Genomic DNA, 19,364 nt, shown 5'->3' on the forward strand with positions numbered 1-19,364 from the left:
AGCTAGTGGTGCAGGAAGGCCTACTGTCACAGCGGAGTGTGTGCGACGCGCTGGCCAATGGGAGAAAGATCATCGGCCACTTCAAGCATTCCCCACTGGCCACTTCACGTCTGCAAACTGTACAGACTGAACTTGGAATGCCAATCAAACGGCTGAAACAAGATGTGCCCACCCGGTGGAATAGCACCTTCTACATGACAGAGAGTCTGCTGGAGCAGAAGAGATCTCTCTCAGCCTACGCGGCTGACTACGACCTCCCAGCCACCCTGAGTACTAACCAGTGGGCTTTACTTGAAAAAGTAAACATCGTCCTGGCTCCATTCGAGGAGATTACGAAACAAATCAGCTTTAGCACCATCGCGTCTGAAGTCGTCCCCACGGTGGTGGTACTGAAGCGACTGTTGACCCGAGAGACCGAGGAGGACAGCGGGATAAAAACAATGAAAGCAACCCTACTAGCGGCTGTCGACAAAAGGTTCCAGACCGTCGAGGAGGAGCCCCAGTATGCTGTTGCAACCCTCTTGGACCCGCGTTACAAAGACAGGTGTGTATAATATTGTGCTGATTAAGTATAAACGTTAAGTGTAAATATTTACTTTATTCAACACGTGTATTTTGTTTACTATGTTACTGCAGATACTTCACAAGTGTGGAAAGCAGCAAGCTTGCAAAGAGTGCACTGATCCAAGAGGTGGAGAAGACTGAGGAGTCTCGATCACTGGCAGCAGAGCCAGCCAACAAGGCCTCACGGATGGAAGCAGAGCCCCACACAAGCAGCAGGACCAGCAAGAGCTGCTTTAAGGGGCTGTATGAGGAAATCCTGCAAGAGCATGATGAGGAACAAGGCGGGGCCAGCAGCACAGCTACACAGGTACAGATAGAGACATATCTGGCTGAGAAAACCATCCACCGCTTAGAGAGCCCATTTGAGTACTGGGGAAAGAATAAGGAACGGTTCCCCACCCTGGCTGCTACTGCTGCAGTGTTTCTCTGTGCTCCCTCTACTAGTGTAGATAGTGAGAGACTGTTCAGCACAGCTTCCAACATACTGGATGAAAAGATGAACAGGCTGCTAGGAGAGAGAGTAGAAATGCTCATCTTCTTAAAGAAGAACCTGCCTATGTATTTGAACTTGAAGCCTAAGGATTTTAATTTGGAGGACTGAGTGCTGCTATGTGACATGTCTGCACTAATGTGCAGTGCACTTTATTTTGCTCCAGCTCTTTTGTTTTTGTTTTTTAAAGTGGAGTTTGTTTACATTGTGATAACATTTCCTAACATTTAAAATATCCTTTTATTTATTTTACCAAATTCAGGCTGCACTTCTAAAATATTATTATTCCCTCAGGTAGGCCTACATCTTATGTTAGTCTCAAATGGGCCTTATTTTGTTTGTAAATGTTTACTTGCTGTTGCACTACTTGTACGGTTTTATATCTTAAAGTTATTTTGTTTGTAAATGTTTACTTGCTGTTGCACTACTACTACGACTGTTTTATATCTTAAAGTTATTTTGTTTGTAAATGTTCACTTGCTGTTGCACTACTACTACGACTGTTTTATATCTTAAAGTTATTTTGTTTGTAATTGTTTACTTGCTGTTGCACTACTACTACGACTGTTTTATATCTTAAAGTTATTTTGTTTGTAAATGTTCACTTGCTGTTGCACTACTACTACGACTGTTTTATATCTTAAATGGATATTGCACTGATTGGCATCTGTGAGAGCCACATTTCAGGTTTTATAAGGGGTTGATTTTCTTGTCACCATACCAGGTAGACAATAAAAAAAGTTATATAGCATTCACTCTCTGTTGGTATTTTTTCCTGTTTTACAAAGGTTTTGAGCAGTGCCAGACTAAGTGTTAGCAATAATTTTACATCGAGGTGAGTATGCGGCTCAAAAAACATGTTTTTTTGTTTTGTTTTTTCAAACGCCGTGGTATCGGATCGGTACTCGGTATCGACAAGTACTGCACGGTCAGGTATCGGTATCGGTATCGGGATCAAAAAATGGTATCGGAACAACACTAATTTAGTTCCCATACATGGCTCTATCCTGTGTCCATGCTGTTCTACCCTGCTGACCACTGGGTAAGGCTCCTATGTCCTTAGAGTTAAACTGGTCTCACTGTTACTTGATATGCCTGCTTGATATGCCTGCTCCTAAGAATGTTGTTTACTACTGAGAGTGGGCACACTTAAAGTATGTTTGAGGTTAAACAATGAGTATTGCAATATTTGATAGGCACACAAAATTGGCATATAGTCACACAAAAACGCATCATATCAGCTACTTCACCAAAAGGTGCATTTTTTAATGACCCTTTTTACTCATTTTAACAATAATTGTGGAGTGCACTGTATATCTGTAAGTTGATGTTTTGTATATGTTGCCCGTGTGTGAGAGGGTAGTGAAATGAGATGAGGGACTTGGAGAGAGAGAGAAGGAGAAGAGAGGTGGTCAGTACTAGGTGACAGCGGACTCAAAGGGGTAAGACCCTGCCCCAAACAGGAAGCTGTCTTTACTCCTCTGTGGACTGTGTGTAGGTGTCCTCCCCTGGTGTAGGTGACCTCCCCTGACCTCCCCTGGTGTAGGTGACCTCCCCTGACCTCCCCTGGTGTAGGCAGTGATGTGAATAACGGCGTTAGAATAAACGGCGTTACTAACGACGTTACTTTTTCTGTAACGGGTAATCTAAATGATTACTGTTTCCATCGTTATAACGCCGTTACCGTTACCGGTAATTCAATGCGGCGCGTTACTAGTTACTTTACTGAAGCTTCTCATTGTCATCCGACCTCAGTCACAGCTGCAACGGTGTTTTTGATTGCTGGGGAGGGGAGGGGCGAGACAACCGCTTAAGTGATCATGATTGGCTATGGTAGAGCCAACCATAGTTCAGTGTTGTGCGGATGTTTCTACACACAAACCACACGCGCGCACAGCACCACACACACACTCAAACTATCAGAGAGCAAGGGCGAGTCCCGAGTGTTCTGAGGTGAACGTGGCGTTTTCACGGTGGAAATACAGGCACTATTTCAACTTCATTGAGGTAAAATGTAAAAACGTACATGTGATGTGTACTTTATGTCCCGGAGCTAAACGTTTGTCCACGTCCGTTGTAAGCAACTCTAACCTGATGAAGCATCTCTCAACGGCACACGCTTCTACAAAACTAGTGGCTAAAACCGTTGATGATGATAGCAGGCCAGGTGTGGCAAACGTGAGCTTCGCTAACAAAGAAGGACACGGAGCCACGCCGTCCAAGCAGCTAAAGCTGGATTTTTCTGCGTCAGCTCCACAAAAACTTGTGACACAGACTGAACTGAACGGAATGATAGGCAGGTATGTTGTTGAGAACATGCTTCCGTTATCAACAGTTGATTCTGACTCCTTCAGAGCCCTAATTTCCAAAATACCGGCGAGAGGAGGGGCCGGTCCGCCATGCAGAAAGACGTTTTCTAAATATATAGACGCCGAGTACGCCAAAATGAATGCCGAGCTCCAAAATAAATTTGAAGAGTTAGAATATGTCTCTACAACTGCAGACATTTGGACTGCACATAATAAAAGCTATCTTGGCGTGACCGCGCATTGGATTCATCCACATAGCCTGGAACGAAGGAAAGCAGCCCTGGCATGCAGACGATTCAAGGGCCGTCATACTCACGACAGTATTGCAACGGAACTTGACTACATTCACTCATCCTATGGCATATCCCACAAAATAACATCAAATGTCACGGATAATGGCTCTAATTTCGTCAAGGCCTTCAAAATGTACCAGCCAGCCAAGGAGGATGACTCTGGGGAGGATGAGGATGAGGTGACTTTTATGAACATTAATGATGTCTTGCAAAACAGTGTTGGTGATGATGCTGTGATTACTTTGCCGCCACATCAGAGATGTGCATCGCACACATTAAACCTGGTTTCATGCACTGATGTTGACAAGTGGCTACTGTCAAGACCAGAAGCAAAAGCAATATACAGAAGTGCTACGACAAAATGCACAGGCTTATGGAACAAGGCTAGCCGTTCAACGGTGGCCGCAGAGACCGTGGAAGATGTCATCGCAAGGAAGCTGCTAGTCCCTTGCACTACAAGATGGAACTCGTTCTATGATGCCCTTGTTCGAATCTGTGAGATCCCTATAGTCGAGCTGAACAGTGAACACCATCTCCTCCAAGTTCGGGTTGAAAGCCATCACTGAACGAGAGCATCAGTTCATCAGGGAGTACTGTAGTGTAATGAAGCCACTAACAGTGGCCTTAGACATTCTTCAGGGAGAAGACCACTGTTTCCATGGCACACTCCTACCCACGCTCGAGACACTGATGTTCAAGACCCTGGAACTGAAGAGTGGCCTGCAAATCCTTGTTGACCTCCCAGAGGCAGTTGTCAAGGTAAGAACTAGTATTTATCTTTAAATACATTAAATGCATCCATACATTATGAAAAGTTTTTAAATATGGTTAATGTGTAATGCTATTAGTGTGTGTGTGTGTGTGTGTGTGTGTGTTTGTTTGTGTGTGTGTGTGTAAGACAGTCAGTATAATATGCTCTTTGCATTATGTATCATTTCAGGCAATCAAAACAAGATTTGCAGAGGTGCTGGAAAGCGACAATGCTGTCTTGGCTGCTGTGACTCTGCCCAGGTTTAAACTACGTTGGCTGCGGACACAGGACAGGAAGGATAAGGCCAAGGCAAGTCTGCTGGCAGAGTGCCGGAAAAGTGTCCAAGACGAAGACCAGCAAACAGGTACTACCAGCACACCAACACTCACTGACTCAGCCATAGAGGAGTTCTTTTCCTTTGAGGATGAGGATGACCCCTCTGCTACTGCTGAAAGTGAAGTTATGGATTATCTCAAATCAGGAGGACAAGGGATGGACACTCTTAATGGATTTCCACGGATAAAGAAAATTTCACTCAAATACAATGCAGCCACTCCATCCAGCGCCCCCGTAGAGAGACTGTTTAGCCTGGGGAAGCTCGTCTTCACTCCAAAGAGGAACAGGCCCTCTGACCAGAAGTTTGAAAAGCTTCTGCTTTTAAGATACAATCACTGGTTTAATGGCTAGGATGGTTAGATGACTGGGTTGGCTGGATGAATGAATGCATGCATGGATGGATGAGTGTTAGGAAGGAGTGTATGGATGGATTTCAGTACTACTTTAAAAGCACTTCATATTGTTTAACTGTTTACTTTTGTTGTGTTGAAAATACTTGAAGTTACAGTCTGTCTACCAGTTGAAGTTGTGTGACAGTTTGATTTATTTAATTTACACAACAAAGATTTAAAAGCACTTCATATTGTTAAATGTTTACTTTTGTAATGAAGAAAATACTTGAAGTACAGTATGTACTGTATACCAGTTGTGGTCTGTTGAAGTGCAATAAATATGAAAAGTTCCCTGCAAATCCAAATTATTTTCTTCCTGATAGGGACACTTTGGTCCCCTAGATCAGAGGTTCCCAAAGTGGGTGCCGCGGCACCCTGGGGTGCCGCAGCACCTGTCCGGGGGTGCCGCCAAATCTGCTCGTAAAAAAATAAAATAAAAAAGTATAATATAAAATTATAATAATAATACATTAATAAACGTTTGTTTATTACATGTGCAATGGAGTTCATAAGCAAATAAAATATATATTTCTCAGATTTGAAAGATATTAATTTACTAACTAGGCCTACTAGTTACTAACTAACTACTCCTCACTGAAGTCTTGGACCAAGCGGTGAAAATGGTTAATTATGTCAAATCACGCCCGCTGATTGTCACGGCTGTTCAGCACATTGTGCAATGAGATGGGGTCCGAGCATGAGGGGCTCTTATTACACACAGAGGTCCGCTGGCTGTCGCGGGGCAAGGTGTTATCCCGTGTCTATGAGCTCCGAGATGAAACTGATCACTTTTGTCAGTGAGCACGACTTGCCATACAAAGAACAATTGGAAGATGAATCGTGGTGGATTAAGCTTGCTTATCTGGCAGATATTTTTTGCCACCTTAATGACCTCAACATAAAAATGCAAGGGAAATCTGAGAATATCCTGACAGCGACAGACAAACTGAACGGATTCCGATCCAAATTGAGACGGTGGCAAGACGGGGTGGCCAAGAAAAACATTGAAATGTTTACGTTGACGGCCAATGACGCAGCACACAAGGCAGCGTCTTTCTTGAATCTGATCGCTGCGCACCTCCGTATGCTGGAGGAGAGATTTGAGTCCTATTTCCCTCCAATGAACGAAGACTTCGACTGGCTCCGGGATCCGTTCAACCCCCTCTCATCAGCATCAGCCGCTAGTTTGAGCAGCAAAGCTCCAGATGAACTGGCAGAGCTCATTATGGACCGCACACTGAAGCTCAAACATGGTGAGCTAGGTTTGGATAGGTTTTGGCTGCTTGTGGGACATGAATATCCATCTCTCTCAGAGAGCGCCATCAATGTGCTTTTACCCTTCCCAACCTCCTACTTGTGCGAGCTGGCTTTTTCTTCTCGTCAAGAACAAGACACGCACGCGTCTGTCAGTGGAGCAGGACCTGCGTGTCGCGCTGTCCACTATCTCTCCCCGCATAAAGAGACTCTGCTCCCAAAAGCAGGCGCATGTGTCCCACAACATATTTCTTTGCTTTGTTTCTCTAAATTTTTACAATTCTGTCATGATTATTATTGTTAAATTATTATAGTTGTGAGTTACCCGTTTGGTTCAGATGTGAAATAATAATCTCAGAATGAGCATTGAAATGAGAATTACATTTTAAGGCATTATTTTAAGCCCCCCAAAAAAGCATTGTTCCATTGATTGATTATACAGGCCTTTGATATTTTATTTGTGTGAAGAATTCCCTCTGAGTCTCCTCCCATATTGTACAATCCTTGAGGGCCACAATTTTATTTAATTTAGCGATAGTTTGACTGACCTATGCATTCTTGCCCATCCATTACAGTTCATTTATGACTTTTATTATCTTGTTAAAATTCATTTGGGCAATACCTATGTATTATATATAAACACACATTTTCAAACCAATTCATTGTGTATTGTTTTTAGTTTAAGCTCCGAGGCATTTTTAAAATCTTCGTAGAGTTGGGGTGCCTTGGAGAAGGGGGAAAGCTTCAGGGGTGCCTTGGTTAAAAAAAGTTTGGGAACCTCTGCCCTAGATGGCACATTTATCTTCTAATCTGGCAGTGGGTAAGCTTTTCCTTGTCACATTTGGCTGACTGACACCACGGCTAGCCCACTGCACCGCGGTAAAAAGTAACGCAATAGTTACTTTCCCTAGTAACTAGTTACTTTTATAATGAAGTAATTCAGTTACTAACTCAGTTACTTTTTGGGATAAGTAACTAGTAACTATAACTAATTACTTTTTAAAAGTAACGTGCCCAACACTGGGTGTAGGTGACCTCCCCTGACCTCCCCTGGTGTAGGTGACCTCCCCTGGTGTAGGTGTCCTCCCCTGACCTCCCCTGGTGTAGGTGACCTCCCCTGACCTCCCCTGGTGTAGGTGTCCTCCCCTGACCTCCCCTGGTGTAGGTGACCTCCCCTGGTGTAGGTGACCTCCCCTGACCTCCCCTGGTGTAGGTGACCTCCCCTGGTGTAGGTGACCTCCCCTGGTGTAGGTGACCTCCCCTGACCTCCCCTGGTGTAGGTGACCTCCCCTGACCTCCCCTGGTGTAGGTGACCTCCCCTGACCTCCCCTGGTGTAGGTGTCCTCCCCTGACCTCCCCTGGTGTAGGTGACCTCCCCTGGTGTAGGTGACCTCCCCTGGTGTAGGTGACCTCCCCTGACCTCCCCTGGTGTAGGTGACCTCCCCTGACCTCCCCTGGTGTAGGTGTCCTCCCCTGACCTCCCCTGGTGTAGGTGACCTCCCCTGACCTCCCCTGGTGTAGGTGTCCTCCCCTGACCTCCCCTGGTGTAGGTGTCCTCCCCTGGTGTAGGTGACCTCCCCTGGTGTAGGTGACCTCCCCTGACCTCCCCTGGTGTAGGTGTCCTCCCCTGACCTCCCCTGGTGTAGGTGACCTCCCCTGGTGTAGGTGACCTCCCCTGGTGTAGGTGACCTCCCCTGGTGTAGGTGACCTCCCCTGACCTCCCCTGGTGTAGGTGACCTCCCCTGACCTCCCCTGGTGTAGGTGACCTCCCCTGACCTCCCCTGGTGTAGGTGACCTCCCCTGACCTCCCCTGGTGTAGGTGTCCTCCCCTGACCTCCCCTGGTGTAGGTGTCCTCCCCTGGTGTAGGTGACCTCCCCTGGTGTAGGTGTCCTCCCCTGACCTCCCCTGACCTCCCCTGGTGTAGGTGTCCTCCCCTGACCTCCCCTGGTGTAGGTGTCCTCCCCTGGTGTAGGTGACCTCCCCTGGTGTAGGTGTCCTCCCCTGACCTCCCCTGGTGTAGGTGACCTCCCCTGACCTCCCCTGGTGTAGGTGTCCTCCCCTGGTGTAGGTGACCTCCCCTGGTGTAGGTGTCCTCCCCTGACCTCCCCTGGTGTAGGTGACCTCCCCTGACCTCCCCTGGTGTAGGTGACCTCCCCTGACCTCCCCTGGTGTAGGTGACCTCCCCTGACCTCCCCTGGTGTAGGTGACCTCCCCTGACCTCCCCTGGTGTAGGTGACCTCCCCTGACCTCCCCTGGTGTAGGTGTCCTCCCCTGACCTCCCCTGGTGTAGGTGACCTCCCCTGACCTCCCCTGGTGTAGGTGACCTCCCCTGACCTCCCCTGGTGTAGGTGACCTCCCCTGACCTCCCCTGGTGTAGGTGACCTCCCCTGACCTCCCCTGGTGTAGGTGTCCTCCCCTGACCTCCCCTGGTGTAGGTGTCCTCCCCTGACCTCCCCTGGTGTAGGTGACCTCCCCTGACCTCCCCTGGTGTAGGTGACCTCCCCTGACCTCCCCTGGTGTAGGTGACCTCCCCTGACCTCCCCTGGTGTAGGTGACCTCCCCTGACCTCCCCTGGTGTAGGTGACCTCCCCTGACCTCCCCTGGTGTAGGTGACCTCCCCTGACCTCCCCTGGTGTAGGTGACCTCCCCTGACCTCCCCTGGTGTAGGTGTCCTCCCCTGGTGTAGGTGACCTCCCCTGGTGTAGGTGACCTCCCCTGACCTCCCCTGACCTCCCCTGGTGTAGATGACCTCCCCTGGTGTAGATGACCTCCCCTGGTGTAGATGACCTCCCCTGGTGTAGGTGTCCTCCCCTGGTGTAGGTGTCCTCTGATCCTAACCCTGACAGATCATCTGGTTCCTACTGTGCAGCACCAAACACACCAAACACACCAAACACTACGAGCTGGAAAAGACACCTGTCTTTGCACACACACGCATGCATGACCACACACACACACACACACAAATAAAATACACTGCTGTCTCTAATCCCCCACACACACACACTGCATTCCACTATGCTAGGAGAGGTCAGCTGATGTGGGACAGACGTTAGGTAGGACGTTAGTATATGGTGTCTGAGATGGCCACAGGGTGTGTGTGTGTGTGTGTTTGTGTGTGTGTGTGTGTGTGTGTTTCTGTCTGTGTGTCCACATTATCCTGTTGTTGAATAAAACATTGCCTCAGTGTTATTATGCAAAGCTACCACACTAATCCAGCAGTATGAATATTCACTATGTGGATGTGTGGCAGGCAGCGCCCCCTGGGGAGTAGTCTTATCACTGCACCCACCACACAGGTCTGCCTTAAACAGCTGGGAGAGTCATCATACTACACTGCACATGTGAAACATGTACATGCACACACACATCAACACGCACACACACATCAACACGCACACACACATCAACACGAAGTTGACATACACCACATAGACATACACCACATAGACATACACCACATAGACACACCACATAGACACACCACATAGACATAGACCACATAGACAGACACCACATAGACACACCACATAGACACACACCACATAGACAGACACCACATAGACACACCACATAGACATAGACCACATAGACATACACCACATAGACATAGACCACATAGACATACACCACATAGACAGACACCACATAGACATAGACCACATAGACAGACACCACATAGACACACCACATAGACATACACCACATAGACAGACACCACATAGACACACCACATAGACATAGACCACATAGACATACACCACATAGACATAGACCACATAGACATACACCACATAGACAGACACCACATAGACATAGACCACATAGACATACACCACATAGACATACACCACATAGACAGACACCACATAGACATACACCACATAGACATAGACCACATAGACATACACCACATAGACATACACCACATAGACATACACCACATAGACATAGACCACATAGACATACACCACATAGACATACACCACATAGACATAGACCACATAGACATACACCACATAGACAAAAGTATGTGGACACCCCTTCTGATTAGTGGGTTTGACTATTTCAGCCACAGTCCTCACTAACAGGTGCATAAAAGCAAGCTGACAGCCATGCAATCTCCATAGACAAGCTTACAGCCATGCAATCTCCATAGACAAGCTTACAGCCATGCAATCTTCATAGACAAGCTTACAGCCATGCAAACTCCATAGACAAGCTTACAGCCATGCAATCTCCATAGACAAACTTACAGCCATACAATCTCAGATATTGTCAGTCAGATGGGTCGTACTGAAGAGCTCTGTGACTTTCAACATGCCGCTGTCATCGGATGCCACCTTTCCCTTAAGGGAAAGTAAGCGTAAACATTGCCTGTTCTTGGTTGCAACAGTCACTACCGATCTCCAAACTGCGTCAACGTCAGATCTGTGTGTCAGGAGCTTCATGAAACGCGTGTCCATGGTCAAGCCTATCACCATGGTCAAGCCTATCACCATGCGCAATTCCAAGCGGTGTCTGGAGTGGTGTAAAGCTCACCGCCATTGGACTCTGGAGATATAAAACTGGGCTGATTTGGGCTAGGCCCCTTTAATTCCACTGAAGGTTAATTTATTGCTACAACATACAATGACATTCTAGAGAATTGTATGCTTCCAACTTTGTGGCAACAGTTCGGGGAAGGCCCTTTCATGTGCACAAAGCGTGGTCCATAATGCAGGGGTGCAAATTTGCAGTTTTTTAAATCTCAAAATAGGTCCTCAACCGTGTAGATCTGCAAGATTTTTTTTTTAATCCAAGTCAGCTAGGTACATTTCCAGACAGTGTGGAGAACACAGTCAGCAACCCGTAATTATGCGGGTGTTAAGGTCAGGGCCGCCGCTACGTACATGCACATCGTAGTTAGGCCACATCCACACGGAGACAGAACCAATCTTTTTCTTTTTAATTTAAAAAAAGTTTTCAGTAAACACAAAGTCGTCTCAAGAAATATGTGCGTCCAAACGAAACCACTGAAAAAGCTGTAACGCTGCCACAAATTACACCAAAAACAGAGAAGAAGAATGGAGCATACGCTAAACTCGTGCGATGAACAATCACACAAAGAAGAACAATTGTTGTTGGCTGGGTTAGTGCATGCGGGTTTAGGGAGAGGTGTGGCTATGGCGTCATCGGTTCAGGAAAGATGCGTATGGCTTGGAAAGACGGAAATGCAAGGGTGGCGTCCTCTGATTTGTTCACTCTGGGACCCGGTTTTAAAAAATATCGCATTCAGGCTCCCAGAACGCGGTTCCGTGTGGACGGTGGGGGGGGACCAACTCCATTTGAATGCCCATGGTTTTGGAATGAGATGTTTGACAAAACACATTGGTGTGATGTTCCAGTGTCCACATACTTTTTGGCCATGTAGTGTATTTGTGTATCCAATGACGTAACTCTTCTCTCTTTTACTCCCCCCCCCCCACCCCCACCCCACCCATCTCTGAGTAGTTTCTTTGAGAACATGGGGAGGATCATCTCTGGTGATTACGTCCCGACAGAGACTGATGTGTTGAGGGTGAGGCTGAGGACCACAGGAGTGATAGAGACCCAGTTCCAGGTCGACCACCTCATCTTCAGGTAAAGAACACTGGAGGTTGAACCTCCTGCTGGGCCACTGTGTTCACACTAGCATATCTTCCATAACGGACGGTCAATACATCGCTTTTCTAAGTAGTTCTCTGTCAGTGCATGCTAGCGCAGGTAGGAGGCGGAGGACAGACGCTCATTGTAATGAGGAATAAGGAATGTTATTAAACCATTGCACGTGTTTCATACCACCCCTTATTCCATTCCGTTCCATCCATTGCGATGAGCCTGTCCTCCGATTTCTACCTCCACCAGCCTCCCCTATAGGTTCTGTATGGTAGTGTGGATAATGGATTAGCTGTTGAGTTACAGAAGTGTTCCAACAGCTTTTTGGACGGGGTCATAGCTCCACTGCACACACACCACACGCACATGTTTTTGGGTGTCTGTTTTTGGATGTCTTGCACACAAAGCCAGAACATATACAGAAAGGGTGTCCAAACGTTTGACGGGTACTGTACCGTTTCACCAAGAGGACGGCCTAGTCGGTCCCAGGGCAACGTTTGGGCTTTGCAAGTCAGACAGGGTTTCCCATCACAAGGGCGTGATTATAAAATGACCATCTTCAGGCAGACACTGGCTTGCTGAGGTGTAGCCCAGAGCCTCGTTGGATCTCAACTTGGAACTGAAGAAAGTGTGACGTAGAGGTCTAGCTTTTCATCTCAACATTCTGAGACCGCAGGCGTCTCGCGCCACACAGCCGTTTGGCTGCGGATTACAGAACCTTCAATCTGATTGGCCTGTGACAGGGGCAACAACTCAATACATCAATACACCAACCAGCCTTATCAACACGCACACACACACACACACACACAGTAGGAGCCCATCAATGAGTCATAATCCGACAGTCAGGTGACAGTGTGTCATATCAGCATTTAGGCAGGTATCGGAATACAGAAATATGATTTCAGACCACCTAACCTGTCAAGATTGTCTCACTCAATTCCTAAATTCTGGCACTTGCCTTATCTCCAAAGTGTTACAGGTTCCATAGATAACGACTACAACATGATGGGCAAAATAATCTTAAAGCACAACATTGTGATCTACGTTTGAGTCTCCTGCATTCCGTACCTCGGAGGGGTATTCCATCAACGTCGCTAAAGACAAATCCAGGCTTATTTTTTTATAAGTCTTGTGAGACTTGTGAGACTTAGCAAAATAAGCCCTTTTTTCAGGGCTCAGGCAAGGTTAGTGACTCAGGTGTGGTTCCAAACACAGACACATTGGTCTGCATCTCACCCTGTGAAGGCAGGACTGTGGTGCTCCTTTCCACCTAGTTAAGATTGGGCGCATGCAAGTCTGAGGAGAAAGAAGGTAATTGGAGATAGATTGCTGCTGATATTATTATAAATAAATAGAGTTCAACTCACACCATGTACCAGTCATGTACCATGATCCGTAAACAAAAAAACACAAAGCACAAATAATGACTATCCACACACAAACACCTCTTGATTTGTATTTGTAAACCATTGTTTTAATAAATCCCTAGTTATTTGTAAATATAGCTAAATAATCGGAATAACGTCACAAAGTGTGTCACAATTTGCAAACAAAGTCACAATGTGTGAATGAAAATCAAGTGACAAACATCTTTCTTAAGTTATAAATAAAAGCACATGCCTTTTGTAGATATCCAATAACTTCAATACAACACTTAAGCATTAGAAATGCCAAATCTGCAAATGCACCTTGGTTGCCTATCTCAATCCTGCTATAACCTGAAATTGTACTGTTGTCTCAATGGATATGTGTTACTATGGTATTATAGAGTGTCAATCTCATGGCAATTTTCCGCTGTTTTATCTTGTGCTTATTCCCTGCTATTTTGCTGGTTTCTGCTGTCTCATGTATGAAAAGCTGTTCATTTTACAGATGAAAGTTAACATTTCAATGCTGTCATAGTGCGTCTTATATTCTTAATTATGACCAAAACAGTTTTAAGTGAGAAATGCCGCAAAATAAATTCTAAATGGTAAATGGACTGACTTATATAGCGCCTTATTCCAAAGCACTTTACAATGGCCTCTCATTCATACACCCATTCACACACCAATGGTGGTAAGCTACCATGCAAGGCGCCGGCCTGTTCATTGGGAACGATTTGGGGTTCCGTGTCTTGCCCAAGGACACCTCAACATGTGGCTAGCCGGGGTTCGAACCACCAATTTGCTGACCTTGCCATCATTAGACGCCGGCTATACCGGCCGCCCCGCGAGCTGCCCCACTAGATGAGCACTACCACCCATAACGTCACAGATGCACTAACAAGGTTTTTCAGCACACAGCTTTGACACCTGCTATAGTGCTGCATGTTGGTCTGCTGTACTTCTAACAGCATGTTCAACGGCCAGCTTGCTTTGATTCAAAGCTTCTCTCAAACAGCCTAGTCTTAGTCTTAGTCTTAGTCTTAGTCTTAGTCTTAGTCTTAGTCTTAGTCTTAGTCTTAGTCTTAGGCCCAATCCCAATTCACCCCTACGGCTCCGTTTTCAAACCTACGGCTCAGTTTTGCGCGCTCACGTGTAGGGTAGGGGTGTCCCAATTCTGGTTTTCATTTAGGGTAGGGCTGAGCCGTAGGGCTATTCACGGCTCCGTTTGGAGATTTTACATGACCAGACTACGTTTGAAGCCATGGCACTACCTCCCAGGATGCCTTGCGAATCATCTACACAGAAATCTGATTTCGCTCTAGGCAATTCAGAAGACAACCAGAAATGTAATTGCTTTTTATTTGTTAATAAAGATTTTAAAAATTATGATAACCATCGTATAATGTCATTTCAATGCATTAAAGACCTTTTCTTTATAACAAGCATAACAAAAAAATCGCTATTATGCTGATGCTTACAAGTCCCAACATAGAAGCACACCGTTCCAAGCGCGCTTCAGTCAAGTTTAAGATCCGAGGGTTTTGGTGCTCAACAGTAGAGGACAATATAATAGCAAAACTATTACCTGGGCACTTCCATTAGACTACCCAAAGCAAGACACCGGAGCAGTCATCTGATTAGCTGATTGTATGCACGCCCCGGCGTCCCGGTCAGTCCAATGGAGCAGCCTTCCCATAGAAATACACCATGTCATCACCACAGCTTTCCCATATAGAAATACACCATGTCATCACCACAGCCTTCCCATAGAAATACACCATGTCATCACCACAGCCTTCCCATATAGAAATACACCATGTCATCACCACAGCCTTCCCATATAGAAATACACCATGTCATCACCACAGCCTTCCCATAGAAATACACCATGTCATCACCACAGCCTTCCCATAGAAATACACCATGTCATCGGAGCGCGATTCACATTTCCGCTCCAGAACAAGATGTACAGTCCTGTTTATTTCGAAATAAATTCTTACCTGTGGCGTTTGACAGCGGATGATGGTAGACATATTTAATGTTAAGTTATCTATCTAACGTTAGGCTGATTTGTGCACGATTGACCTATTTCCATGTCGCATTTCCCCTGTTGATGGTATATGACGTGGCACTTATTAAACCAAAACAACCCGCAATCCAATCCGAGCAGTTGTTGTTATGTAATATTACTGAGGTTATATCAGGCAGCTGCCGTGGACAGCGTTCCTGTCACATCCGATTTCGGACCGCCATAAAAAAAAAAACTGCTCTCCATGTCTACTAACGTTATCTATCTAACGTTACATGTTTTAAGCCTGATTTGTGCATGATAGTCACACATTTTCACATATTCCCATGTCGCATTTCCCCCCCTTTGATGGCATATGACGCACAATATTTAACTAAAGACTGGCAGGGTTGTTACTAGGGTTGGGGACCGAAAATCGGTACCGGTATATACCGGTTACTTTACATTCGGTATTTACCGTACCGAATTGCAAAGGAGATTTCGGTACCTCATTTCGGTACTTTTCTATCTCGCCCCCTGGTGTCCGGTGTCATGCAACAGTCAACTGGTGACTCGTGACGTGACATCGCCTGTTAAATGTCCACTCAGTGCGTGTCGTGGTAGTGAGCTGAGCAGTTGTGTTACGAGTTAAGAAGAGTGAGTGAAAGCATATATACTAAATTATTATATTATCTGAATTGTATTATTATTATTATTATTATTATTATTATTATTATTATTATATTATCATCATCATATTATCGAATTTCGCTAGCTAGCCTAGCTACGAGGTCACCAAGAATGCCGAAGGCCCTAATGAAGCGTTCTAAAGTGTGGCTGCATTTCACCCGACTCGACGAAAACAATGCGAAGTGCTCAAAATGCTTAAAATCATTCGCGTGTAAAGCAGGGAACACATCTAACTTGATGAAACACCTGGCAACGCACAGGATACATTTAAGGGTAGAAGGGAACTTTGACCAAAGACAAGGTGGAGGAAATTCACAGGGCTGTTACCAGGTTTGTGGTCAAGGGACTGCATTCCTTTTCCACTGTGGAATCTCCCTGTTTCAGGTAAAGTGACGTGAAAACAATATTTGTTTACTTTATGTTTATAAATCTGTGCCATTAGACAATTATGTCAAAACAAAACAAAAGTCAAAATGACAATAACAAAGTCAAGAGAGGTGTCGTATTTTGCCAGAGAAGGCAAATATGCTGATCTTTTTGCAAAAGAATTGCTGAGGTGGGAGTTTTCTTTTTATTTATTTTTATTTGAGTGTATATTTAACTAATATATGTTGTGCCTCAGCAATAAAAAAGTGAAAAGCTGTTTAATGTTGTCGACCGTGTTATTATTATATATATACTGTATATATGTCATTTTTACAAATCAAAAGTACTGAATTAAGTACCGTTTCGGTACCGGTACCGTTTTTAAAGTATCGGTTAGGTACCGGTACCGGATAAAACCCAAACGATACCCAACCCTAGTTGTTACCTCTCCTCTAATATCAGACTGGCAGGGTAGGAGCAGGGTTGTTACCTCTCCTCTAATATCAGACTGGCAGGGTAGGAGCAGGGTTGTTACCGCTCCTCTAATATCAGACTGGCAGGGTAGGAGCAGGGTTGTTACCTCTCCTCTAATATCAGACTGGCAGGGAAGGAGCAGGGTTGTTACTCCTCTAATATCAGACTGGCAGGGTAGGAGCAGGGTTGTTACCACTCCTCTAATATCAGACTGGCAGGGTAGGAGCAGGGTTGCTAGCCTACAGAGCACTGCTATTCTGTCATGAACTGGCCTGATAATGAAGCATTGTTTTTTTAGTTTTTTTAGATTGATCGATTGATAGGATGAAACTTACGTTGTGAATGAATCGCGAGCGTCCATGCTTTTCTAAGATACTATTGATGCCGTGTCAGGGTCTTGAAGGGTTGTCCCATTTCATAGGGGAACATTCAAACCACTACCCCTTGTGGCTCTGTTCGAAGGCCTTGGTTCCAAAGCGAGTGGTGTGTGTGTGTGTGTGTGTGTGCTGTATACAGTAAGTATGTGTGCGTATACTTTTTTCTTTTTATATACCTTTGGCATGCGAGAGGGAATTATTTTGTACACAAGTGGGTTTAAAAGAGCATGTTAAAGTGTGTGTGTGCCTGACAGCCTCCTCTCTCTTCTCATCCCTTTCTTTCTGTAAATGCTGATCCAGTCGTCTTTCAATCAGTCTCGAAAAGTCATCTCTTTTTCTCTTAAAAACCTCTTCCTCCAATGTAATAATAACTTTATTTGTGCTTTTCTAAACCAGATTAGAAAGTGATAGCGTAAACACAGTGTCTCTCTTATAGCTCCTCTAAACGGGCTTTCATATGAATTACAATAACAAATTGAATTCGGTATCGCTTCGTGTGTGAGGGCTTTTCATAAAGCACCTCTGCTTAGCATATAAATGTTGTCACACAAAAGAGGAGACTGTCAATATGTCTCTGACCGATGGATTACCATATTGCTGTTGGATATGGTTTATTGTGGCCTCTCTGTCCTCTCGCTGTAGTATCCCCAATGTCCTCTTATTGTAACCCTGCACCCGAGGGCATTTCAATCACTGAACATCACTGAACACGCCATGCCTGAGTTGACGTTGCACCAAGTTGTGACGCTCACAGAGATCCCAGGTGTTGCCTGAAGAACCCAACAGACCTCTCCCTCTCGAGCCCTTAATTAGTCAGGTTAATCGCTAATTGTTTTAGCTCATGAGAACCAAGTGGCTCCGTGTCCTCCAGAGTGATAGTACTTCCTTGAGGGTCGGCATGGAGCTTAGCATAAACAGACGCAAATGACCTCAGATTTTGACAACACAAGGTATAGGATCTAGGATCACGGTTGCTTTCGTCCTGAAACGTAGTGTGTGCTTGGGCAATGTTTTGGTTGAATGGGAAAAACCTACAGTTGTGTCTTTCTGACTGTGACAGTCAACTGATTATGCGAATTAATACAAATAAAAAGGAAAATCAATGCAATGGAGCTTTTTAATGGCGCTTCTTTAGTATCAGGAGGCTGCCCCAGCAGTTGCAATTGCAGTTAGAAATGCCAGAAAATACCAGAGTTTTGTCAAGAGCTGGAGGCGGCAAGAAATATGACGGAGACGGCGGCCTCATAATTCTCTATGCAGGAAAAACCCTGAAACCCTGCTACTATTCACCTGTATAACCGTGCTACTATTCACCTGTATAACCCTGCTACTATTCACCTGTATAACCCTGCTACTATTCACCTGTATAACCCTGCTACTATTCACCTGTAAAACCCTGCTACTATTCACCTGTATAAACCTGCTACTATTCACCTGTATAACCCTGCTACTATTCACCTGTATAACCCTGCTACTATTCACCTGTATAACCCTGCTACTATTCACCTGTATAACCCTGCTACTATTCACCTGTATAACCCTGCTACTATTCACCTGTATAACCCTGCTACTATTCACCTGTATAACCCTGCTACTATTCACCTGTATAACCCTGCTACTATTCACCTGTATAACCCTGCTACTATTCACCTGTATAACTCTGCTACTATTCACCTGTATAACCCTGCTACTATTCACCTGTAAAACCCTGCTACTAATCACCTGTATAACCCTGCTACTATTCACCTGTAAAACCCTGCTACTATTCACCTGTATAACCCTGCTACTATTCACCTGTATAACCCTGCTACTATTCACCTGTATAACCCTGCTACTATTCACCTGTATAACCCTGCTACTATTCACCTGTATAACCCTGCTACTATTCACCTGTATAACCCTGCTACTATTCACCTGTATAACCCTGCTACTATTCACCTGTATAACCCTGCTACTATTCACCTGTATAACCCTGCTACTATTCACCTGTATAACCCTGCTACTATTCACCTGTATAACCCTGCTACTATTCAGCGGTAAACATTCAGTCTT

The 19,364-nt window shown here is 45.3% G+C and overlaps 1 protein-coding gene across 1 annotated transcript in view; it reads left to right on the plus strand.

Moving 5' to 3' along the window:
• gnav1 (guanine nucleotide binding protein (G protein) alpha v1) overlaps nucleotides 1–19,364 on the plus strand; it is a gene marked incomplete at both ends in the record, with an annotated part of 123,792 nt that overhangs the window by 78,265 nt on the left and 26,163 nt on the right. The window contains one exon of the mRNA XM_080524042.1: nucleotides 11,884–12,012. Within this exon, the coding sequence (XP_080380168.1) occupies nucleotides 11,884–12,012 (129 nt within the window). The remainder of the gene's footprint in view (nucleotides 1–11,883; nucleotides 12,013–19,364) is intronic.

This window comes from Nansenia antarctica (assembly GCF_963989245.1).
Source record: "Nansenia antarctica genome assembly, chromosome: 2".
Classification (NCBI taxonomy): Eukaryota; Metazoa; Chordata; class Actinopteri; order Argentiniformes; family Microstomatidae; genus Nansenia; species Nansenia antarctica.